Below are 24316 nucleotides of genomic sequence, written 5' to 3'. Positions count from 1 at the left end.
GAGCAACAACTGCATGTATTAGTTTAATAGTACACATGAGTTAAACAGGGAGTACCAGAACCAGACTAGCTACACAAAGAGAGATACTGGCTTGTATGTGAGATATACAGCAGTAAATGTGTGTCTGTGTAAAAGGTTACATGGTAGAGTGATAGGTCTACACCTTCAGTCTGATACAGAGCACGGCTGAGAGGCGGAGAGACTTTACAGACATTGCCTGGCCAGTAGTGTCTGTTGCTGGTACATGACATGAAGGGGGAGATGTATGTCATGCCAAAGACTGTTACCGGACAGAAAGTATCTTTAGAGGCTGACTCCCAGTGAAGCTACTGCTGTAACCTTCTGTTGAAGACGTGTATTCTGGGAAATCTCTAATGTCAGGATGACATTCATTTTTGGAGGGGAGAGTGTGGGACTCATGTAATGGAAGTATTGTAATAGATATTGCCCCTCCCCCCCCTCTCCATAATTTCATGCATTCTTATCATTGTTATGTTATGCGTTCAGTTCTTTATTACTATTTCTGACACATACTGTGATAACTGGCAATCCAGCTAGGATATTGTGATCAATGATGATTCCCACGGGTGGCGCTCACGCAGGCACTGAATCGGGCAGCTTTGGGGTCCTGTGTGTTCTACTGCACAGATAGCCTGCAGAGTGCAGCTACGCTGAACTGAAGTGCTTGTGTTTTGTATTTGCAGTTGCAAATGAGCAAGTAAAGAGAACGATTCTGAACTCGTGCATGCCTGGAAGTGTCATTTGTCCAAGTGTGCAACATATATATCACAGTTTACTTTCAGATATGAGCATTGTGATACCCGTAAATGAATCTATCATCATGACACATACAAAACAATAACTTACTGTGTTTCAATTGTTTGAAATCTGATGGTAAGACGAACTTGGTGTGTGAGGTTGCACTGACCATCAGAAATCTTGAGCCTTCAGGGGTGTTTTTTGTTCTTCTGTGAAAGACCTGCAAGCTAAAAGAAACCCATGTAGCTATAACCAGACAGTCAAACCCCTAGGTCACATTTGTATTGACATGCACAATTAAATCTTTTCAATGATTTAACAGTGTTGCTTTTCAAAGATTAGGATTTCAGAATTAAATTGTTGATCTAAATGTTCCACTGTTTTCTGACAGAATTAGTGTCACAAAAGGTAAAGAAGTTCATAATTTCATATAACTTTAATAATATGTGTATTGCTCACTGAGTAGAAGTGAATGCAGATGTTAGTGTTGCTCTGCATCTGTAAAAAACAGACCTGACTATTTGTGTGTCATATGTTTGTTTTGTTTGTGTCTTTGTCCCCTGAAAACTCATGTTAAAGATGTCCTGAGCACAAGGAATGTGTTACAAACTGTTACTGTAATCTCATTACATTTTTTAATAATGCAGTAATCTAACTCAATCCTGTATTAAATTTGCTAATTACGTTACTGTTACAATGATGTTGTTAATTGTTGCTTAAGAAATGATCTTCGGTAATCTGCATGTCAGGCAGACAGACAAAACAAAATCAAACCAACAGCACAGACAACATGCTAACGTAAAGAGCTAACAAAGAAGAGTGATGATACAGCTGAGTGCATGCTGACTCCGACCAACCAGCCAGACCCTGACCCTCAACAGGTAACAATCAGTCAGAATCAGAATAGTTTAATAATCCCTAAGGAAAGACAGTTATGGGCAGTCAGACTGCAGCTTCTGTTTCTACCTGTACAGGTTTCTATGGTAGAATCACTGTGGCAATCGCTTTAAAGTCACTTTGGGCTGGTTTTCATCTTTGCTTTGTTTCGTCAGGTTTGTGTTCATGTGTAAAAAGTAAAAGAAAGATCATTGTGTTTGCTTATTAGTACACAGATATTATGTTTGGTTATTATCAAAGGTTTCTTTTGTGTCCAACTATCACTTACAAAGTGTAAGAGATGGCACCTGTGCTCCTCTGACAGACAACTGGCTGGGAGTAAAGAGAGATAATGGATTCTTACAGGGAAAGTGGCCTGGTAATGCTATGAAATACAGAACTGGATAATACAGGATTTCCTGAACTGAACAAAAAGGGTGGACTGTAACAGTAAGAGCCCCTGGGGGTCTGGTGTGTTCATCTTCAGTTGTGTTTGAGACTTAACCTGCTGGAGGTTCTTATTTGATGATTTTAGTGTCTTTATTTTACATTTTAGGAGTCTTTTAAAATTAGTTTTCAATAAGAAATTTATGCCATATGAAGTTGTATCTCCAGTCCATTGTGTGTTTTTCATGTCCTTATTTAATTTTGGAATATTTAGTTTTTCTCGTGCCTGTGTTGAGCCTTGACTTTTGTTTTAATTAAATACCTTTTTCTTCCCTTTTCTCTGTTGTGTCTGCATTTGGATCCTTATTTGAAATGTAAATCTGAAAAGCAATTGCCTGCAATTCTTAGGTGCACTCAGTTTATTTATGTAAAGAAAAATAATTTAAAGACATTGTCAATAGTTTGGCCACAGGAACTGCTTGCAGGACTCAGCTGTGAATAACAAAGCACATCTGCATGCTATTGTGGTCATTTCTCCTCATATTTGCAATGTTTTTCTGAACCACAAAAAGAGAAGTGTGTTACAATTGGTGCACTAGTGACGTAGGTCTTGATTATTTTTGGAGCTACTTAAAATGTATAAAAACTGAAGCCTCCAGAGCCAAGTGTCAGTTCTTCTGCTTCTGTGACAGAACTGCGTGTCTGAGCTGCACCAGACGTGATCTCTGCTCATCAAGTCTTCACTCCTCAATTGGTAAGAATTTTTTATTTATATTATGTATATTTATACACACCAAATTTATGGATTTATGCTCAAATTTAAATAAACTTTTCATTGAAATCCAGTTTTACTATGAATTCACAGTAATCACTGACACCTTCAGAGCATTACATTCATTAAAGACGTCTTCTCACCTTCTCTTCCAGACGACCGACACATACCTCAACCACTGCAGATTAACCAACCACTCATCAGTAAAGCACAAAATAAGGTAAGTGTCCTCATGTGGAAAGGACTTAAATACAACTCCCATATATTACTAATGTAACAGATCCATTTAGGTAGAGTAAGAACACTACGCTGGATGTCTTTTAATGCAGGAAAGTCCTGTTTTATACTGCACCTCTCTGAGGAGAATATCATTGTTCCTACAGACCATCAGCTCCATCAAAACCAAAGCAGGAAAGACTAATCCTGTGGCAGCAACAAATCATTTACATTTAATATCTGAGGACAGTTTCATGATCCAATATCATAAAATTTTAGGCCTGCTGTCAACAATAACTGCAATGTTGATTCACATGCATACATGCCAACCCTCCCAATTTTTCCGGGAGAATCCCGAATTTCAGTGCCGCTACCAAAAGTCTCCCGGAGCCACCATTCTCCCCAATTTCTCCCGATTTTCCACCCGGACAACAAAATTGAAAAACCATATCCCAGATTGGCCCAGCCAATTCCAGTTTCCAACAATGGATACTACTACTGCAGCTACTTAGTTTTAATTTTACTCTTATTACTCTTTCTGGGTCACAAAATAAACTTTTAACATATTTTCAGGCGACAATATAGCTGTGTAAACTTCAAATATCTGAGCCGGGGAGAACAGCAAACTCCTGGAACATCGTTTTCAAACCCCCGCGGTCTTTCGCTACTCAGGTTAAACATGATATATAAGTCACTTAAATAACTGAAACATGTTTTTGTTATTGGGTTTTATTTGTTCGTGAGTAAATCGGTTTGGCTGAGATTAAAGTTATTAGATTAGATGAGATTAAATAAAACTTTATTAATCCCTCGGGAGGATTCCTCCGGGGTTTTCACACAGCTGAATAAACGTCAAACAGAAAACTGATTAAACAGAAGTGTGAGATGGTCAAAAATTTACGCCAGCGTCCGGTTATATTTTAGATAGCAAGGAGCAGACACCTGAGTTTCACTCCACCGAGAGACCTCGTGACGTAATTCTGAAGGCTAGACCGTCCAATTTCACAGTTGCTCATTTCCGGTCTGCCCGGCTTTTGGAGGACCCAGCCCACTTAGACCACAAAGGCCGGGTCCTCAGGTGGACGCAGACTCTGAATTTGGACACCCCTGGCCTGTTTCCGGCTGGACAATAATAACGGTGACATTTAACTTATTTTATCCGATAAATAAACATTGTAAGATTCAAGTTTTTTGTGTGTATATATATATATATATATATATATATATATATATATATATAGATGGATAGATAGATGGATAGATATAGAGATATATAGATATAGAGATATATAGATATAGAGATATATAGATATAGAGATATATATATATATAGCATATATAACAATACCACAAACCTCAATGAACTGACAAAACGATGTAAAGAAACGTCAGGCGAATGGAGACTAAGAGTCATATAGAAACAATTTGGTGACGCTACTGCTGCTAAAAGGTGGCTCTGCAAGCTACTCACTCATGTACAGTGCTTAGTTTTTCAGAGTACTCTATAGATTCCCATGAAAACACTCTTTTCCACATGACTGTATGTCAGATAAAAGAGATACGATCTGTGAAGAGGATTCTGAGAAGAGAAAACATCTGGGGACCTGTCCCGAAAAGTTCATTTTGTTCATCTGGGCGTAGAGTTTTCAGTAGCAGGAACGCTCTGTCACTCATCCGAGTTCGACTTCAGACTTCTTCTGTCTCGGCTCAGTGCAGGTTTCCCCAACCTTTGTTTGAATTTAGACTTTACATGTTGTCCAGTTTCAGGCAAGGGAACTGAAAATTGTGCTGAGGATAAATGATAAATTAGGCAGATGTAAATGAACAACAGCTGCAGGCTGGTGGCTCTGACATCACACCTGATGGACACCTAGAAGCCTAGATTCAATTGTTTTGGAGTTTCTGAAGACCGTCTATGACTCTGGGGTGACATCAATCATCTTTTATGGTGTGTTCTGCTGGGACAGCTGGGGCTTCCCTCTTTCCCCTGCTGGGATGGGCACGCACACGTCGCTGAGATGTGTGGTCTCAGGTAACTGGTACTGCTGGAGGCTGCAGGTGACATAGTCATACTATACCAGTGTAATAACTGAAATAACACAAATAGAAATGAATAAATAAACAGATAACATAGTCACATGAACAAGAGGAGCCTATAGAGATTCTAAGTAGCTGATCTTGCAAAAGCAAAATGTGTTCTGCACCACAATGCATTCAGGTCACAATTCTGATTGCAAAAGCTGGCAGATAGGACAGGATATTAAAAATAAAACAAAAACCCACCTCCCACCACATGCAGGTCATCCTAGCAGCACTGAGCAGCTCCTACAGTGACACGTTGCTGCAACAACAGTGTGCGAGGAGAAATTTCAGATATCTTTCCAGCTGCTGTCAGACTCTACAATAGAGTCTTAGTGCCCACTTTAAAATTAGGTGTATACAACATCAGGGGAATAACAACACGTGATATATTACACCGTGCCATTATTTACTTAAGGCCTGAGCATTTCAAAGGTTACTGTGTCTGATGTGGGCCTGTCTGATCATTACTGTGTTTTCTTTGAAAGTAAAATCTCAGCCCACACAAATATATCAACAACAGTGATCACAAAACGGTGTATAACTGAACACAGTAGTGCAATTTTTAACCAGGTCTTCCCATTAACACCTGACCTGTCCAAAGGTTCAGTCAATGAGCTCGTCAATAGCTTCAATGCTAACATGTTAAATGTAATGGACACTATTGCTCCCATTAAGGTGAAGGTTATCTCTGGAAGGAAAAAGTCTCCATGGAGAAACTCCACACTGGTGAAAAAAGAAAAAAGAGAGTGTAGGAAAGCTGAGCGCAGATGGAGAAAAACAAACCTCCAGGTTCATTATGACATTTATAAAGAGAAACTTCACAATTATAATTTACAACTGAGGAATGCAAGGAGGTCCTACTTCTCTGACATCATCACTAAAAACAGCCATAATGCTCGGGTCTTATTTTCTACAGTTGACAGGCTAACAAACCCTCCTGTGTCAGTGGCAGCTGAACTTCATTCGACCATGGCCTGCAATGACTTTGCCAAATTCTTCACTGAAAAAATCCAAAAAATTAGACAAGCAATTGGTACATCAACAGCAGATCCAGGATATGTACTGTGTCCACCAAAAAACTGTTTAAACACCATGAAACAGTTTCAACCTATTAACAGCAAAGACCTGGAGGACATCTTAGGTCAACTGAACTCCTCCTCCTGCTGTTTAGATGTCCTGCCAACAAGTTTTTTCAAAAAGGTCTCAAAGACTTTAGAGTCAGACCTGTTACAGATTGTCAACTTTTCTTTATTATCAGGTGTGTTTCCAGAATCACTAAAAACTGCTGTAATCAAACCTATACTGAAAAAGGACAATCTTGACAAGACACAAATGAACAACTACAGGCCGATCTCAAATCTCCCGTTTTTAAGTAAGATCATTGAAAAAGCAGTTTCTCAACAGCTCAGTTACTTCTTAAAACAGAATAATTGCTACGATGCCTTCCAGTCAGGTTTTAGACAGAACCACAGCACTGAAACCGCTCTGACCAAAGTGTTTAATGACATATGTCTGAATACAGACAGTGGAAAAATGTCAGTCCTAGTTTTACTGGATCTCAGTGCAGCATTTGATACAGTTGACCACAACATATTACTCAAACGACTGGAGAACTGGACAGGTCTTTCAGGAACTGTACTAAACTGGTTCAAAACATACGTAGAAAACAGGAAATACTTTGTATCAATAGGTAACTTCACATCTGAGCAGACAAGTATCACATGTGGAGTTCCCCAAGGTTCCATCTTGGGACCCCTTCTGTTTAACATCTACATGCTCCCACTGGCACAGATTATAAACAACAACAAAATAAACTATCCCAGCTATGCAGATGACACACAAATATATATCACAATGTCACCAGGAGACCAAGGCCCTGTACAGGCTCTTGGTAAATGCATTGAGGAAATCAATGACTGGTTGTGCCACAATTTTCTCCAGCTAAACAAAAACAAAACTGAGGTAATAGTCTTTGGCGCCAAAGAAAAACGATTACAGGTCACCAGAGAACTTCAATCTATACATCTAAAAACCACAAACCAGGCGAGAAATTTGGGTGTAGTGATGGATGCAGACCTAAACTTAGAAAAACACATTAAGACAATAACAAAGTCAGCTTACTATCACCTCAAGAATATATCAAGGATAAAAGATCTGATGTCTCAACAGGACCTGGAAAAACTAGTCCATGCATTCATCTTTAGTAGGCTTGATTACTGTAACAGCATCTTTACAGGTCTACCTAAAAAAATCAGTCAGACAACTACAGCTCATTCAGAACTCTGCTGCTCGAGTCCTCACTAAGACCAAAAAAGTGGACCACATCAGTCCAGCTCTGAGGTCCTTACACTGGCTGCCTGTCCGTCAGAGGATAGACTTTAAAGTTCTGATGCTGGCCTATAAAGCTCTGAATGGTTTAGGACCAAAATACATCAATGACCTCCTGACCCAGTATGAACCATCCAGATCCCTCAGGTCATCTGGATCCGGTCTTTTATCAGTTCCCAGAGTCAGAACCAGACACGGAGAAGCTGCATTCAGCTTTTATGCTCCTTATATCTGGAACAAACTCCCAGAAAGCCTCAGATCAGCTGAAACACTCAGTTTATTTAAATCCAGGTTGAAGACTCACCTGTTCTCAGCTGCATTTGAATAAAGCACCAAATCCACACTTTAAGCTTAAATTTCAAAACTTACATTTAACTACTGATTTTATCTACTGTTCTGATTTTATCTGTTTTGATTTTATATACTGTTTTGTTTGTTTGTTAATTAGTTAGTTTATTTGCTTGTTTTAATCAATTTTAAATCATGCTTTTTATTTGTTCTTGTTTCTAATGTCTCTGTAAAGCACTTTGAATCACCTTGTTGTTGAATTGTGCTATACAAATAAACTTGCCTTGCCTTAACAAAAACTAAGCCAAAAGGCAGTTTCTGCACTTTTTTCACAAATGTCAATATTTTTTTATTTACTTATTTTTAAAACATGTGGTTTATTGAATTGAAAAAAAAAAAAATAGCTGCAATTGTTGTAACGCGAGCTATGAGAGACTACCTGCATCTGCACCTGTTGTCACTGGTCCTCACATCATGTTTGCAGCATGTTCTGAACCACAAACAGAGCAGTGCTAACTGGTGGGCTGGTGATGTAGACACTGATGCTAGTTAATTTAAGGTGGGGCTGCTGAAATGTTTAAAAGCTGAAGCCCCCAAAGTTTTACTTGTCTGTGACACAAATGAGCTCCAACCTGCTCAGGTAGAATTTACTAACAGCTGAGCTGCACTAGACCTGGTCTCTGCTCATCTTGACTCCTCGTTTGGTAAGAACTTTTTATTTGTATATTTAAAATCTTTTATAGACAACAGGCTTATTTTGAATAACTCGATCTCCTGCCACACTTATACTCACATTCACTAACCAGATATGGGCTTTAAAACATGCATCATCTGGGTTCTGTGACCATGAATATCGTGAATAAGAAATGTGCATGCACAGGCAGAGGCCTATCTTTTTTTATTTATGTTCAAATAATGTTCAATTTTAATTCCCCTTTAGAGCATTTCATTTACTGAAGACATCTTCACCACCTGCTGTTCCAGACGACTGACTCGTGCCTGAACTCCTGCAGGTTAATCAACCAACCACTGATCAGTAAAGCAAAAAATACGGTAAGTGTCCTCATTTGGAAAAGTTTGCTTAAAAGTTTCATAACTTTCTAATATAATAATTACATTTAACAAGAATGTTGTCATGACTGAGTGCAATGACCGTTTCCCTCTGTAAGGTTCAATGTGTGGATGCAAGTAGAGAAGTTGCCTTTAGATACACCTCATGAACTCATCAACTGAGAGTTAACAAATCATCAAATTTATTTAAATTACTTAATTTGTTGTTCATTTTCACTTGTTTACCATATCTACCATATGTAAGTAAATGATTAAAATTGCCTGTTTTAAAAATATCCAGTAATACTCTAAAAAACGTACACAATATTATTGTTCAACATGTCCTCCAGTGCCTCTGATAAGTTTCAAAATATTTACTGAAGAAAAAATTGACTGGTTTAGATGTTGAATTTTTTGAAGCTGTTATATTGATTTTGATTTTCTTTATTTTATCATTTAATGATTTAAAAGACTACATTAAAGTAACGACAGCTGTTTTTGGTTATTTTTAAATGATGGTTGGCGTTTACTAGATGACCCTCAAGCACCAGGAATTCCTTGCTTACGGCCACACATTGAACCGTAAATGGCGACGTAGACGCGCAAATTATTTTCTAGAGTAGATAGCGAGCCAAAATTAATATTTCAACTGAGGGGTGCTTTGCAGACATATTTTCAGGCACTTTCCAATAACCTGCAGTCTTTACGGTGAGGACACACAAACATTAACCCGACTGGAACATAACTGTATGAAAATATATCACCTGTATTTATGTTCGCTTCGTAGTTACACTGTTTAAAACAAAATATTAAACCAAACTGCGGTAATTACCTGTCCAGCAGAGAGCTCAGGTAAATTCTTTCTGTCTGCTTTGCTTTATCAGAGATCGTCTGTCTTTTCCTTCCGACTTGTCTCTCCGCGCTTTCTGCTCAAGTCAGCCCCCTCCTCTGCCGCGCATGCCCGACGGGGTCTGCGCAGCGCGTGCACCACAGGTGTGGAGAAGTACTGCTTAGTGTTGCAGTTTCAAAATAAAAGCTGCCAAAAAGCGAAACATGCTGCCTTCAATGTTTCAAACCATGTTCCAGGGTTTTTAGTTCACCATGTATAATGTTAAAACAAGAAAATAAAAGACAGATCTGAACGTTTGAAAATGTTTTGGAAAAACTCCATAAAGAATAGATGAAAAACACTGAAATTATCCTTTTATTTATGTTGATCCATTAAGTTGGTTCATTTTTTTGTTACATAAGTTGTTTTTAAAGTTAAACTTGTGTGGGTTTCTATATAAGTCAATAAAAAAAACAACAAGCCATTAAAAATGAAAAGTAAACTCTGCCAAAGAAACTGAGAGGTTCTGGAAGCGTGGAGTTCAGTTTGCAAATTTATCTAATGCAAAAAACATCTATGAATAAAACTTTGTTGGCCAGCAGCTTTTCAAAAAGACAAAAAAGAAAAAAGATGGTCATAAAAAGAAGCTATTATCTGGGGGGAAATAATCATTTGATCCCCTGCTGAGTTTGTAAGTTTGTTCACTTATATTAAATGATCAGTCTCTAATTTTTTTAAGTATTTTCATTTTGATGTAATGAGACAGAATATCAACCAAAATTGAATAAAAAATATATTTGCTAAAATAAATGAATTGATTTATATGTCACTGAGTGAAGTAAGTATTTGATCTCAAACACAACTTAGTACTTGGTGGAGAAACCCTTATTGCCCAGCACTGCGGTAATATGTTTCTTGTAGTTGGTCACTGGGTTTGCTCACATCTCAGGAGGGATTTTTTTCCACTCCTCCTTCCACAAACTCTCTAAATTCTTTAGATTTCTTTGCTGCTGTTTGGTAACTTTAAGCTTCAGCTCCCTCCACAGATTTTCTTCAGGACTGAGGTTTGGAGACTGCCTTAGCCCCACTCCATGTCCTTGTGCTTCTTCTTTAGCCACACCTAAAGTATGCATCAGTGGTATGTTTTAGGCCATTGTCATGCTGGAAGACCCATCGATGACACATCTTCAGTCTTCTGCCTGAGAGAAAGTGGTTCTTGTCCAAGATTTTGCAGTACATGGCTCCATCTACTGGCCGCCTCAATGTGGCGAGGCGCCCCACAGTATAATGTTTCCACTTCTGTGCTTGACAGTGGGGATGGTGTTCTGTGGGTTACACTCAGCATTTCTCTTCCTCCAAACACAGTGGGCTCAGTTCATGCCACAGAGTTTTTGATTTCAAATGACCACAGCATTTCCCCCCAAACCTTCTCTCAATCATTTAGATGTTTACTGGCAAACTTAAGACTGGCCTGTAGTTTTGGGCTGATCCAACACCTTTCTCATGATTATCCTCACCCCATGAGCCAAGATATTACATGGAGCAAGATAAGAGGTCTTTGGTCTTGACCATGACTTTTCTTGTCCCTGAGGTCCCTTGCCCGAGTAGACCTCAGTAACTAATCCTTTTACACTTCTTCAATCTTGCCCATGGTGGTGGAGATGGAGTTGGAATGGAAGAATTTGGTACTGTGGACAGGTGTGCTTTATACACATAATAAACTGAGATTGGGAGTATCTGTAATGGACTGATTGATTGACTGTAATCCAGTCTGTGGGAACCAGAACTCTTGTTGGGTTGTCGAGGATCAAAAACTTACTTCACTCAATTATATGCAAATCAGTGAAAAGAAATCATGTACTGTGTTTTTTTTCTGTTGGTGTTCATGTCTCTCTCCAGTAAAATAAAACATCCACAAAAGTTAGAGACTGTTTATTTCTTCATAAGGGAACAAATTTACAAATTCAGCAGGGGATCAAATACTTACTTCTGCCACTACAGTGATGACGCTTTTGTTGCATTAAATTCTTGATCTGGAAAATGTTCCTGTTTTTCTCTCTCCAGGAAACAATGAGGATCATGTTTACCTGTTTGCTGCTTGTGCTGCCCTTTGTTACTGGACTCTCAAAACCAGCCAATCTTCAACCCAACCGAATTGAGAAGCGACTGAATGAAACAAATTATGAAAAGTTTAGACGACAGCATGTAGATGCCAAGATGAGCGTGAAAAAATGTGATACAGAAATGAAAAAAAAGAAAATATATGCTGATCGAAACAAATGTAAGGATGTTAACACATTCATCCTCAGTGATTACAAACAGGTCAAAGCCATTTGTAACGGTCAAGGAAGATATGATCAGACGAATGGCACGACAAAGAGTGTAGCAAAGTTTCGCATTGTTAGATGTGACCTAAAGAACAATGGAGCCAGGAAACCCAAGTGTCAGTATAAAGGCACACTTCTCACTAACAGAATAGTTGTGGTCAAATGTGAAGGAAAGTTACCTGTGCACTATTATGGTGATGAAATGACCTTTGAATCCAATAATGCAACTATAGGAAAAATCCCCATGCGCTCTACTTCTGTACCCACAAATTTACATTTCTGAGATAACAAAAGAGCAACATTTATCATCAGCTCTAACTAAACGTCGCTGGAAACGTCTTCTTCATTATAAGTTTTTATTTGAGTCTGTCTTAGCAATAAGTATATACATTTTTTAACATGTGATCAACCTGTATTTCTTCACATGTTACATGAAATAACATAAAACTATTATTTCCTTCTGATGAGGGAATTTTATATTCATCCCACCAATACCGACATATTAATTGTACTGACTGTAGGATGCTGTGTAGAAATAATCTCTTAGATCCAGCTTGCTTCTAATAAAATATTTTTTATCTGATCACAGAATAAGCATATAATAAAAGTCACTTTTTGGTGTTTGTTGGTTTTTATATATTTATTTTTTAACATTTGGAGCATCACCAGTTACAAGACTCACAAGCTGACAAGTTCTTATTCAGCGCCCTGTCTCTTGTTTCTTTTGTTTTTAATGTCATCCAATTTTTTTGTTTTCATTTTGGCATGCGATTCATTTCTAAGACTTTTCTAAACGTCTAAACGTCGTTGCCATAACGGAGGGGGCTTGAGCATTTGCCCCTTTCCTCTTGGACGTCCCAAGAGCCCTGTTCTTGAGGCATTACTATTTTTTAATCTGTGTACATGTGCTGTCTGTGCCCCTCAGCAATAACATTTAACTAATAACCCCAATTTTGCTAAATAAAAGGATCTGGCTTCCACTAGTCACATGATGCCCATTAACTAATTCTCGACTTTGACGGCAGAGGGCATTGGTTACGAGATCACAAAGAACATGCACATTTTTTGCCGCCTGGGTGGTGCGGAGCTGTAAGCGAAACACACAAAGTAATTGGGAGATGCAGACTGGTGCAACAAAAACCAGTAAGTAGGTGTAGAGCGTACACTGTAGTCTATAGCAGCGGTCCCCAACCCCCGGGCCACGGACCGGTACCAGGCCTTGAGTCGTTTGGTACCGGGTCAAGAGAGTTGAAGCTCGTACCGCACAGAAAAAATAAATAACTTACATTATTTCCGTTTTATTTATTATCCGACTCTGAACAGTGTTTTATTTGGAAAAAGACTGAATTCTCTCAGTTACTTCAGTCTATGACTGACTCTTGACGCATGTCAAGATACATTAGTTAATATTAAACCCACAAACTAGCAAAATTAGTAAAAAACAGATGTCTTTGGAGGGTTTCTTTGCAAAGGAAAAAAGGCCCAGTGAGGAGACAGAAGAAGAGTCTATGACAACTAAGAAAAAGAAAGCTGCATTTAACAGACAACAAGTGGATATATTGCAACAAGTGATTCCCATGCACCAAGCCCGCTCTGCATAATATATGTGGAGACCAGCTCTCCAATGAGGCAATGAAGCCTTCAAAACTGCTTCGTCACTTGGAGACATTAAAAAACAAGCCTTTGGACTAGTTTAAAAGAAAAAAGCAGGAACAACAGGGACAGAAGCCATTACTGAGGGCCTCCACAACAACAAATACAAGTGCACTGAGAGCATCATACTTGGTGGCTAACCATATTGCTAAGGCTAAAAAGTCATTCACTATTGGTGAAGAATCGATCCTTCCTGCCACTAAAGACATTTGCTGTGAACTTTTCCCCTTAATATTGGTATGATCCCAGCTCAGGCACTGAGCGAGGGGGCGGGGCAGCTGCTGCCTGCGAGTGCGCTGTTGGAGAAGCGCAGCGAGGCAGACAGAGAACTGAAGTTTGACCAGGTTCCAAAGGAAATCATTCGTACTGTACAAATAATGTAAATATGACGGTGCATCACAAAAGATTGATATCAAACTGATCACTTGACCCATATTACGTTACTTGCTCTTCAAGTGAATCAACAAAAGGTGAAATGAAAAGCCGAACAACAACAATGCTGTTTCTTTAGAGAGTCTCAGCTTACATGTGTGTTTATTTCATATTTTCAGTTGTTTCCCTCCACGGCTAAATAAATCGGTTTCAGTTATGCACTGATATACAAGACTGGACATAAGGAGCTTCTTTCAAAGAAAAACTCTGGTAGATGTTATTTTATATATTATGCTTTGTATGTTGTTCAGTATATTTCTATGCAAAACAAGAGGGATTTCAATACACAGCAGTACATTCACAGTTGAAACCAGATATTTACATACACTTTATGGAAAACACAAGAACATTTTTTTACTGTACAACATCAATTTAGAGTAAACTTGTTTTGTTTTGCATAAATAAATATTGAAATATATTTTGAATTAGTTAAAGAGAGAGAGCTGTCTCTTTTTTATCACTTTCACCAAATTTAGGAGCACATATACACTAAGTTTATTGTTAATTAATAAGAAAACTCCAGACGATTCCATTCTGAGCTGAAGAAGCTTCTGATAGGTTAGTAGAGTCCATGTGAGTAAACTGGTGGCACAGCTGTGGATGCATATAAGGCAAAACACAGAGCCTGTTTCTGTGACATGGGAACATCAAGAGATGTCAACCAAAACACCTGGAAAAGAATTGTGGAGCTCCATAAGTGTGGCTCAGTTTGAATACAATTTGGTGCCATTTACAATTAAGAAATACAGACAGTTTCTCTCTTTACTCTTAAAGTTAACAAATATGTTTTTTATATTTATCAACATAAAAAATAAACATTTAGTCTGATTTGATGTTACAATTAAAAAAGTGTTTTTGTTTTTATCTGAAGAGTTTGTAAATATCTGGTTTCAACTGTATATTTGATGATGTTGGTGTTTGGTTTGATTGTCAGCACAAAGAGGGAGAGAGAGAGGACAGAACAGAGATGAACAAGAGCAGGTGAGACACACATGTTAGTCAAATGGTTGTTTACCAAAAGTATCAGCGTATCATAGGTCCTCATGTATCTCGTACCTAGTGTTTCTTTTTAGGTTTGTTATTTTTCAAATTCTATATTTATTAAGTTTTGCAGGCTTGTTTGTACAACAAGGTTAAATAATTATCTAAACTTTTCTGAATCTAAATAGTGGACTTTGGTAGAATTAAAAAATAAGTGTAGTGCAGGTCTATGATGATTTTTAGTGCTACTATCATCTAGCTCTGATTCTGGTTCTGTCTTGGTTAAATCCTAAGTAGTCCTGCTTCTGAACTGTTGTAGTCCTGTTTTAATTCCGGATCAGTTCTGGGTCTGGTTGAATTGGGGTTTAGTCCTCGTGTCTTGATACAGCCCCGACTTTGTTCTGCCTTGCTGCTTAATTAAAAAACTACTTTAAGGTGTCCTGCACATGTGATATATTTTTCCCTATATGAATATGAACTCAAAACAGAGCCAATTAATCTTTCAGTCATTTCTTCCCCCCCACCCCCCAAGTCCCAGATGCATACTACCCTTTAGGGCTAAGCCCCGGGTGTATCAAATGTCTGCCTCTGCTCTGCTCTACAACAGAATCACAAAGGTGTCTCCAATAAGCTGCAGAGATGATTGTTGTTTTAATTTTTTAACGGTACACAAGCAAAAAATTAGAAGAGAGGTCATGAAGTTTCTTACTAAACAGTAGCGCCCTCTGCAGTTTGTGTGTGTAAGTGCAAAAACTTACAGCACCTGGTATTCCCAGGCGGTCTCCCATCCAAGTACTGACCAGGCCCGACCCTGCTTAGCTTCCGAGATCAGACGAGATCGGGCGCGTTCAGGGTGGTATGGCCGTAAGCGAAAGGTCAGCTCAGAAACGGCGTTTTTATACATGCTGTAATGACACATACACGCTTACGTTTTTGTTTTCTATATTTAAGTTAAAATGTCCAAACGACAAAAATGTTGGACTTCCAAATCGACCCAACACACCGTGTGCTCTCTGTCACTTTAACACTGTGCTGTAATCAACGAACATGTCTTCTTATCGTGATGTTACTGCGGGAAAAGCATTTTTGCAGCTCAATTTGAAGCTGCAGTTACAGTTTTTTCTGAATGCTTAAACCCTAACTGTGATTCCTGTAGCACAATCTCTAAAACTATTCAGACTTATAGCAAAACCACTCACTGAGTTTGCAAAACTAAAAGCACAAAAACTGCTTTGCACTCAGTTTGCAATTTTGTAACACACACTTTGCAAAACTGTAGGCACAATTCACTGCACAACACTCAATTACCAAATTTCCAACACACTCCTAGCAAAAGTATACACATGTATGGCTATCATTAACACTAACTTGCCAACTGTCTGGCACACTTTCACATGTGAAAACTTTTTTAGATAATTCGTTCACTTTGCAATCAGCCTAAGCACTATAATACCGGTAAGCTGTGTGTGCGGAGTACAATGGAGGGAGCAGAAAGAGTGAGAAGTAGAGGAGGCCGAGGAAGAGGACGTGGAGGTGAAGAAGTAGGATGAAGAGGACGACAAGGACAAGGAGGAGCAAGAGGAAGATGAGGAGGGGGGAGAGGAAGATGAGGAGGGGGGAGAGGAAAATGAGGAGGGGGGAGAGGAAGAGTAAGAAATAGAATTACTGATGACATCAGAGCTACAATAGTGGACCATGTAATCAACCGTGGAGTGACCCTGAGGGTAGCTGGCCAACGGGTCCAGCCTAACTCGAGCCGCTACACTGTAGCAAGCACCATAAGGACATCTTGAAATGAGAATCGGTTAGTTGTGTGCTTAGTAGATGATGGCTTGTGTGTACTGTTTGATACGGAAACACCACTTTTACGAAGGTGTGAAGAGTTAGTCTAGCTGTGTTTGCTTTTGCCAGAGAACTACAATGTTTTGATTATTGGGTGACAGGTTTTCTTATTTGTGTGAAGAGTTTTGCAAAATTAGCCAATAGTTACAAAAAATGTGCTTAAGCAATCAGAAAAAACTGTAATAACGAAGGTTTGCATGTTGTCGCTGTAACATATGAAGTTTAGCACAATAATATAGATCAAACTGTGAGACATTTGCCACCAATAAAAGGTCTTTTTCACAGCTTTGCTTTCGCTTACGGCCATACCACCCTGAACACGCCCGATCTCGTCTGATCTCGGAAGCTAAGCAGGGTCGGGCCTGGTCAGTACTTGGATGGGAGACCGCCTGGGAATACCAGGTGCTGTAAGCTTTTGCACTTCCACACACAAACTGCAGAGGGCGCTTCTGCTCCTGCTTGTGCTAAGAGGCATGAGAAGTTAACATTTATGGGTGATAAAATCCTTTTTCTATATTTTTAACATGAGAATATCAGTTTTCCATCTTGTGTTCCAGAGTAATCGGACAAAAGACAAACGTAGAACAAGGAAAAAAGAGGCCAAGTGTGTTGTGATATTTTGATACCATAGTAGCATTTACAGGATATTGTTTTATTGTGATATTATACAGAAAAGAGTTACTCAATAAGGCCCATCTACTAGTTGTTTTTCTCTTTCTCTGTGACCCAAGAATTAATGTGTAAGACTCACAGGCTGGTACCCCAAGGTCGAAAATACCACAGAGACGAGACCACTTCCTTACTCCCATCCTCCCTTTTTCTTTATCTCCTGGAAAAGGCTCGTTAAAGGCTAGGTGGTTTGTTTCAGAATTCACTAATGAAAGAACTCTGTATTTTATGTCTAGGAGTGTATTTTGCTGGGATGATCATAAATTATAGCTGAACTGATAAACTACACAAGGGATACTTTGCTCAGAAGGCAGGAAGACGTTTCCTTATTTAGTCTGTACCGGTTTGAACTGGGAAAGCTGACACACGAACCTTTTTTCCTCTATATAAACTGCTGTGTATCAAATAAACCTTTGAGTCGATTTGGGAAGACAACCTGAAGCAGTCTGTGTTTCCTTGTTCTCCCAAGCTGCTCCCGACGTCGTAACTAACCCAGCTGAATGGCATACCTGAGTGTTACTTTAAATAATTAGGAATCTTAGAAGGAAAGGACAGAACTCTGCTTATCGCTCACGCCACGGAGGAAACCCGGGACGGCAATTTCCTTCAAAGTGTCTCACCTATAAAACAAAATAGAATAGAATAGAATAGAATTCAACTTTATTGTCATTGCACATGCACAGGTACAGGGCAACGAAATGCAGTTTGCATCCATCCAGAAGTTCTTTAGTGATATAGATATATTACAATATATATTAGCAATAGTATAGATATGTGAGTATATTACAGAAATGGGTCTATTATGGTATGTTATAATGTACACGGTATGAAGTATGTTGTGAATATTCTATAACTATAAGTATGTACAGGCTGTAGTGAGTACAAGCTATGTACAGGATATGAACAGGATATAAATATGAAAAACTATACAGAATATGAAATAAATAACTTTACAGAATCTGGGATATACAGCTATACAGAAATGGGAACTATGCAAGTTGTAAACAGTTGTAGGATTAAAGATTATCGAATGTACAGAATGATTATTTACACAGAGCTATACAGTAGCTGAAAATTACTGTTTTCTGAATAGTCTCACACAGATAAACATTTGCAGGGAATACCTTTTCCTTCAAAACAAACGTCACAGACTGTGTTTTTCTTTACTGATTGTATTTGAGTAGAAACTCAGATTAAAATGGCATGAGTGCTCATAAAACGATTTAACTGTAAAAGTAGGTGTAGTGGATCACTTTGCATAGATGTAGATAAAAGTGCAGTAAGCAAAGACTACAGTGGTCATTGAGCAGCTGTTCCTATAATGTGAATCTGGGATAAAGGCAGAGATTATTTGTTTGCCTTTGTTTCCTGGTTCTTTCTTTCTTATCCAAATGGAAAAAGAGAGCATAAAAGTACTGTTTACAAGCAGCTTATCTATCTCATTGTGCCCACTATCATAAAATCTTGGTTGACTGAGCACTGAGCCATCTACCACTCGAAATTGAACCTGTGTGGGACAACAACAAAGTCCAGTATACTAAGTTTCAGTAATGTGCAGTTTTTTCTGTGGAAGATGTAAATCTAAATAGATGTCCTATTGTATGCATAATATACCACTGAAATGTATAAAACAATTTCTAAAGACAAATTTCAATTTATTTTAGATTTTCTCAAATCCAAACAGCGCTAAAAGCATACACACAGTCAAATATTTTTCATACGAGGTGCTGAAGGTTCTGCAATGTTCTGTCAGTGCGCCCCAGGGCAGCTGTGGCTACAATGTAGCTGCCATTACCAGTGTGTGAATGTGTGTGTGAATGTGTGAATGACTGAATGTAGTGTAAAGCTCTTTGGGGTCCTTGGGGACTAAGTAAAGCGCTGTACAAATACAGGCCATTTACTGTGCGTGTGTTTATGCTCAAGTGTATGAATAAATTAGTCAGTTTGAAACAGTTGCAATTTAAACAGTAGAAGAGTGGCACTATATTTATATATTTATAAAGAATTTCAAAGAACAATTAATTGATGGTCAAAGCAGGTTTATTTAATTAATATCCAGATTTCCAATTAGTTCCGAATTGATTCAGCAGCAAATCACATCACCAGTCACTTCAAGGCTGTATGTATTATTGTAAGGTAGACCCTACAATAATACATACAGAGAACCCAACAATCATATGACCCCCTATGAGCAAGCACTTTGGCGACAGTGGGAAGGAAAAACTCCCTTTTTACAGGAAGAAACCTCCGGCAGAACCAGGCTCAGGTCGGGGCGGCCATCTGCTGCGACCGGTTGGGGTGAGAGACTGAAGACGTTTGTTGTAGGTCTGATTGAAGGACTGATGTGATGGTAAGTTGTCTGCTGCTCCGCTTTGAATATTGAGAGATTAGTTGATGGATTTCAAGCCAAATTGTGCCCAAGTTTAAGACCACATTCATTGGTTGTTTTTGTTGATGTTATTGTTTTGGGCTTTTTTTCCACAAGAATTTCTAGCTCCCCTAGAATTCTGGCCACCCAAACGATGATTGCTGCTGAGAGAGCACAAGGTTTTGTCCCCCTGTACTATTCATGTCAGTGCAGGGGGTTCTCCTTGAGAGGCCAGGGTGGAAAAAGGGATGCTTCAGAACCTCCAAGGGTGTTATGCGCTGATTTGCATCCAAGGCCAACATTTCTTTGATTAGCCTTACAAATAATGATTGGCCATTTTCCGGTCCTCGCCTAACCTTTAGCAGTTGTTCGAGGTCATCGAGACGCTTAAGTTTTATATATCGAGTTTCTTTAGATCGATAATGTGTCTCGTATTGAAATTGTTCTTGGGTCTTAAATGTCCAGCGCTGTTTGTTGTAGTTATCCTCGATGAAGTAGCAGTCAGTGTACAAGCCAGACTCTAGGAGATGATCTGGTAGCTGACCCTGGGTTTCAATTATGAATTTTAAAACATCATAATCGTCTTCCCCAGGATAGAGAGGCACCCCTGTAGCAAGCTCCACAGCTACCAGCCCCAGAGACCACATGTCGATTGCTTCGTGGTATGGAATGCCAAGCATAACCTCAGGTGCACAATAACCAGTTGTCCCCACACAGTCACCAGGAATCACTGCAGAAGCAGGACATGCGAGGCCAAAGTCTATGAGTTTGACTTTGACGGGAGACTCACTGCGGTTCACAACCATGATGTTTCCAGGTTTGAGGTCAGCATGCACTATTCCCACAGAACCCAGGTGGAACAGAGCATTTGCAAGCTGATGCAAAATTGGCCTGAGTTCTCTCATTGGGAGACCTTGGTTATTCCGGTCCCCAATGTAGTCCCACAGGCTTTGGTCGAGCAGTTCGAAATTCAAGCAAATGCGCTGTCCATCGAGGAAATAGTCGTTCCATTCCACAATGTTGCACCTGTCTGGATCCAAGCGTCGTAGCTGCTCCAGGATGAAAATTTCCAGTTTTGCCTGGAGCAGAATTTCAGGGTCGCTCTTGTTGACTTTAATAGCAACAGTTTTGTTATTTTTTGTATCGCGACATCTGGTTACAACACCAAAGCCTCCTTCTCCAAGGAAGGCCTCTACCACGTGGTGATCTCCTAAAATGGTCCCTTCCGTTATTTGAAGATCATCTTCAGAGGCAGATGGGTTGGCTGAGGTGTTGATGTCTCCTTTTTGAGGAAATTCAACTGAGTTTTGGAAACTGCAGCTGAATTTTTGCAATCCATGACTTTTCCAGCTTGAAGGCTGCTGAGAGAGCACAAGGAGTTCTCCCCCTGTACTATTCATGTCAGTGCAGGGGGTTCTCCTTGAGAGGCCAGGGTGGAAAAAGGGATGCTTCAGAACCTCCGAGGGTGTTATGCGCTGATTTGCATCCAAGGCCAACATTTCTTTGATTAGCCTTACAAATAATGATTGGCCATTTTCCGGTCCTCGCCTAACTTTCAGCAGTTGTTCGAGGTTATCGAGACACTTAAGTTTTATCGATCGAGTTTCCTTGGATCGATAATCTGTCTCATATTGAAATTGTTCTGGGGTCTTAAATGTCCAGCGCTGTTCCTTGTGGTTATCCTCGATGAAATAGCTGTCAGTGTACAAGCCAGACTCTAGGAGATGATCTGGTAGCTGACCCTGGGTTTCAATTATGAATTTCAAAACGTCATAATCGTCTTCCCCAGGATAGAGAGGCACCCCTGTAGCAAGCTCCACAGCTACCAGCCCTAGAGACCACATGTCAATTGCTTCATCATATGGAGTGCCAAGCATAATCTCAGGTGCACAATAACCAATTGTCCCCACACAGTCACCAGGAATCACTGCAGAGGTGTTACATGCGATGCCAAAGTCTATAAGTTTGACTCTGACTTGAGACTCACTGCGGTTCACAACCATGATGTTGACAGGTTTGAGGTCAGCATGCACTATTCCCACAGAACCCAGGTGGAATAGAGCATTTGCGAGCTGATGCAAAATTGGCCTGATTTCTCTCATTGGGAGACCTTGGTTATTCCGGTCCCCTATGTAGTCTGACAGGCTTTGGTCGAGGAGTTCAAAATTCAGGCAAATGCGCTCTCCATCGAGGAAATAGCCGTTCCATTCCACAATGTTGCACCTGTCTGGATCCAAGCGTCGTAGCTGCTCCAGGATGAAAATTTCCAGTTTTGCCTGGAGCAGAATTTCAGGGTCGCTCTTGTTGACTTTAACAGCAACAGTTTTGTTGTTTTTTGTATCGCGACATCTGGTTACAACACCAAAGCTTCCTTCTCCAAGGAAAGCCTCCACCATGTGGTGATCTCCCAAAATGGTCCCTTTAGATATTCCAAGCTCATCTGAGCCGAAGGATGGGTTGGCTGACATGGTGTAATGTGTCTGTTTGCGCTGTGAATTGGTGAGAAACAAAACTGAACTTGTTTTGGTTTCTCTCGTAAATTGCTCTCAAAACTTCTCAAAAGGGTTTTAGTTGCTGCAGGTCAACGTCCGTTAAGCATAAAGTAACAGGTGAGCGCTTCTATTTATAGGTTTTGGATCAAAGCAAAGTTATGACGTCAGAAAGGATCAAAGCAAAGTTATCACGTCACAAGCGATCGAAGCGATTCTAATATGTGCGCATGCGCACATATGAGAAGCGATCGAAGCGATTCTAATATGTGCGCATGCGCACATATGAGAAGCGATCGAAGCGATTCTAATATGTGCGCATGCGCACATATGAGAAGCGATCGAAGGGATTCTAATATGTGCGCATGCGCACACACGTGCTTGTTTGTGTAATATTGTTCACAGTAAACTTGACCCTAATCAATTTAATATCAGTCAATCAAAGAAAATGTTAGTTTTGGAAAATTTTAAAATGACATAACTGACAGTTAAAACATTTTTTGTTCATGTATTTGTATTTGTATTGTCTTCGGGGTTTTTTTGCATACCACGTCAAGCTTTTCTGTATATAGTCATGTCGTAGATTTCGGAGCAAACAAGAAATTGAATTGGGTTTTAATATTGCAGTGCTTGGATTTCGGATTTGGTGCTTAAAACTTCTTGAAACTGTAACCGTATTTCATTCACCACAAAGAACTATCTGATTGAATAGTTTTCTTATCAGATAGAGAAATAAAACGAGTCGCAAAGTCTAACATTTGTCTGCCTGGGCTGTACCTCTGCACGTTAGTCTGTTTCAATGTGTGACCCCCCACCCCCTCCCTGATCAGTCGGGGGTGAGTGCGCTAATGTGCCTGGAGGCCGTTTTAATGAGTGTTTGCTGGAAAACGAAAAATACAAGAAGGATTTGTACGTTTTCACAACGGGGGAGTTGCGTAAGTACTAGTAAATAATTTTCTCGAGTGTGTACGTTACACATGTTATTTGTTTAAAATTGGTATTATTATTTTGCTAGCTAGCAAACTCGCGGGATAAAGGATTGAAGTGCACTCAGTGCGATACAATACGGTGGCGCTATTCTAACAGTTAGTTATTGCAGGGTAACTTGTAGAATATGCTGTGAATTGAACCAAGATTACACAGCAGTAGCAGTAATACGAGTTACTTCCCTCAAGTGAAAGCGTTAAACGTTAGCCCGATGCTTAACTAGCCAACGTCAGGCTTTCTGATTGAAGGCTAAAAGCGACGTTGTCACCAAGTAAACAGAATATTGATGATATTTTTGTGTATCGCTGCAGCCTTTTCAAGTATTAACCTGGTGTCTTTGGGAACAGCTTAGGGGGAAATGACGGTAATATGACTGAACCATATGGGAAGAAAGAATAGGCACTTTTTGTGCTAGCGAAGTTTCCTCGCTTTCATTCAAATTCTGTTTATCATTAAACAATTGAAACATAATGGCTTCGAGCTGACATTGAGGCCTGTGGGGCACTATCAGCCACTGAGACAGTAGACAAGTGACTATTTCACACTTTAAGGCTGCCTGTTTATTTAAGGGAGATGAACAGTACATTCTAACTGTACATAATAATATCAATGATGATAGATTAAATAAATGGGTTTTTGAAAGACGCTTGTGCATTTTTAAAGTCTAAAGTGTTGAATTGATCTGAGTATGTCATGTGTTCAAAGCCTCTCCCAGTCAGTGCTGTTCTCTATGCCTGTCTTACTCTACATGATGTTATTAGCACAAACACTTTAAAGGTGATAATTAGGTCTACAACAATAACACAGACTGCAATGTAGTTAAGCGTCTTACAGTTAGTTTTGAATGAATGAACTTAAAAAACAACACAAGCAAAGATCTGTCTCCTCCTGTTTTTTGTGTCACATAAGAAAGAAGCATCAATATCTGATGAGAAGACTTATTAATTTGGCCTTTCACGTGGTCTTACTCAGGTGATGCGA

General features: G+C 39.4%; 1 protein-coding gene and 2 non-coding genes across 3 annotated transcripts; 1 reads left to right on the top strand and 2 right to left on the bottom strand.

Annotated features, from left to right (window-relative positions):
* Positions 1 to 15731: 15731 nt before the first annotated feature.
* On the bottom strand, positions 15732 to 15850 carry LOC146607110 (5S ribosomal RNA). The gene has a single exon (XR_014905365.1). It is a non-coding gene; the product is annotated as a 5S ribosomal RNA (ribosomal RNA).
* A 1267-nt stretch (positions 15851 to 17117) lies between these two features.
* On the top strand, positions 17118 to 17236 carry LOC146607109 (5S ribosomal RNA). The gene has a single exon (XR_014905362.1). It is a non-coding gene; the product is annotated as a 5S ribosomal RNA (ribosomal RNA).
* Positions 17237 to 19990: 2754 nt separating this feature from the next.
* Positions 19991 to 22327, bottom strand: LOC146607108 (uncharacterized). The gene has a single exon (XM_085349163.1). The coding sequence runs from the start codon at positions 22325 to 22327 to the stop codon at positions 19991 to 19993; it is 2337 nt and encodes a 778-aa protein (XP_085205289.1).
* Between the last annotated feature and the right edge of the window lie 1989 nt (positions 22328 to 24316).

The sequence above is a fragment of the Diplotaxodon limnothrissa genome, unplaced genomic scaffold, assembly GCF_057381915.1.
Source record: "Diplotaxodon limnothrissa isolate DT_005_m unplaced genomic scaffold, D_limnothrissa_male_GT1.1 unmapped_scaffold_1, whole genome shotgun sequence".
NCBI classification, from domain to species: domain Eukaryota; kingdom Metazoa; phylum Chordata; class Actinopteri; order Cichliformes; family Cichlidae; genus Diplotaxodon; species Diplotaxodon limnothrissa.
Note: the sequence above shows the minus strand (reverse complement) of the source record. Positions and strands in the feature narration are given on the sequence as shown.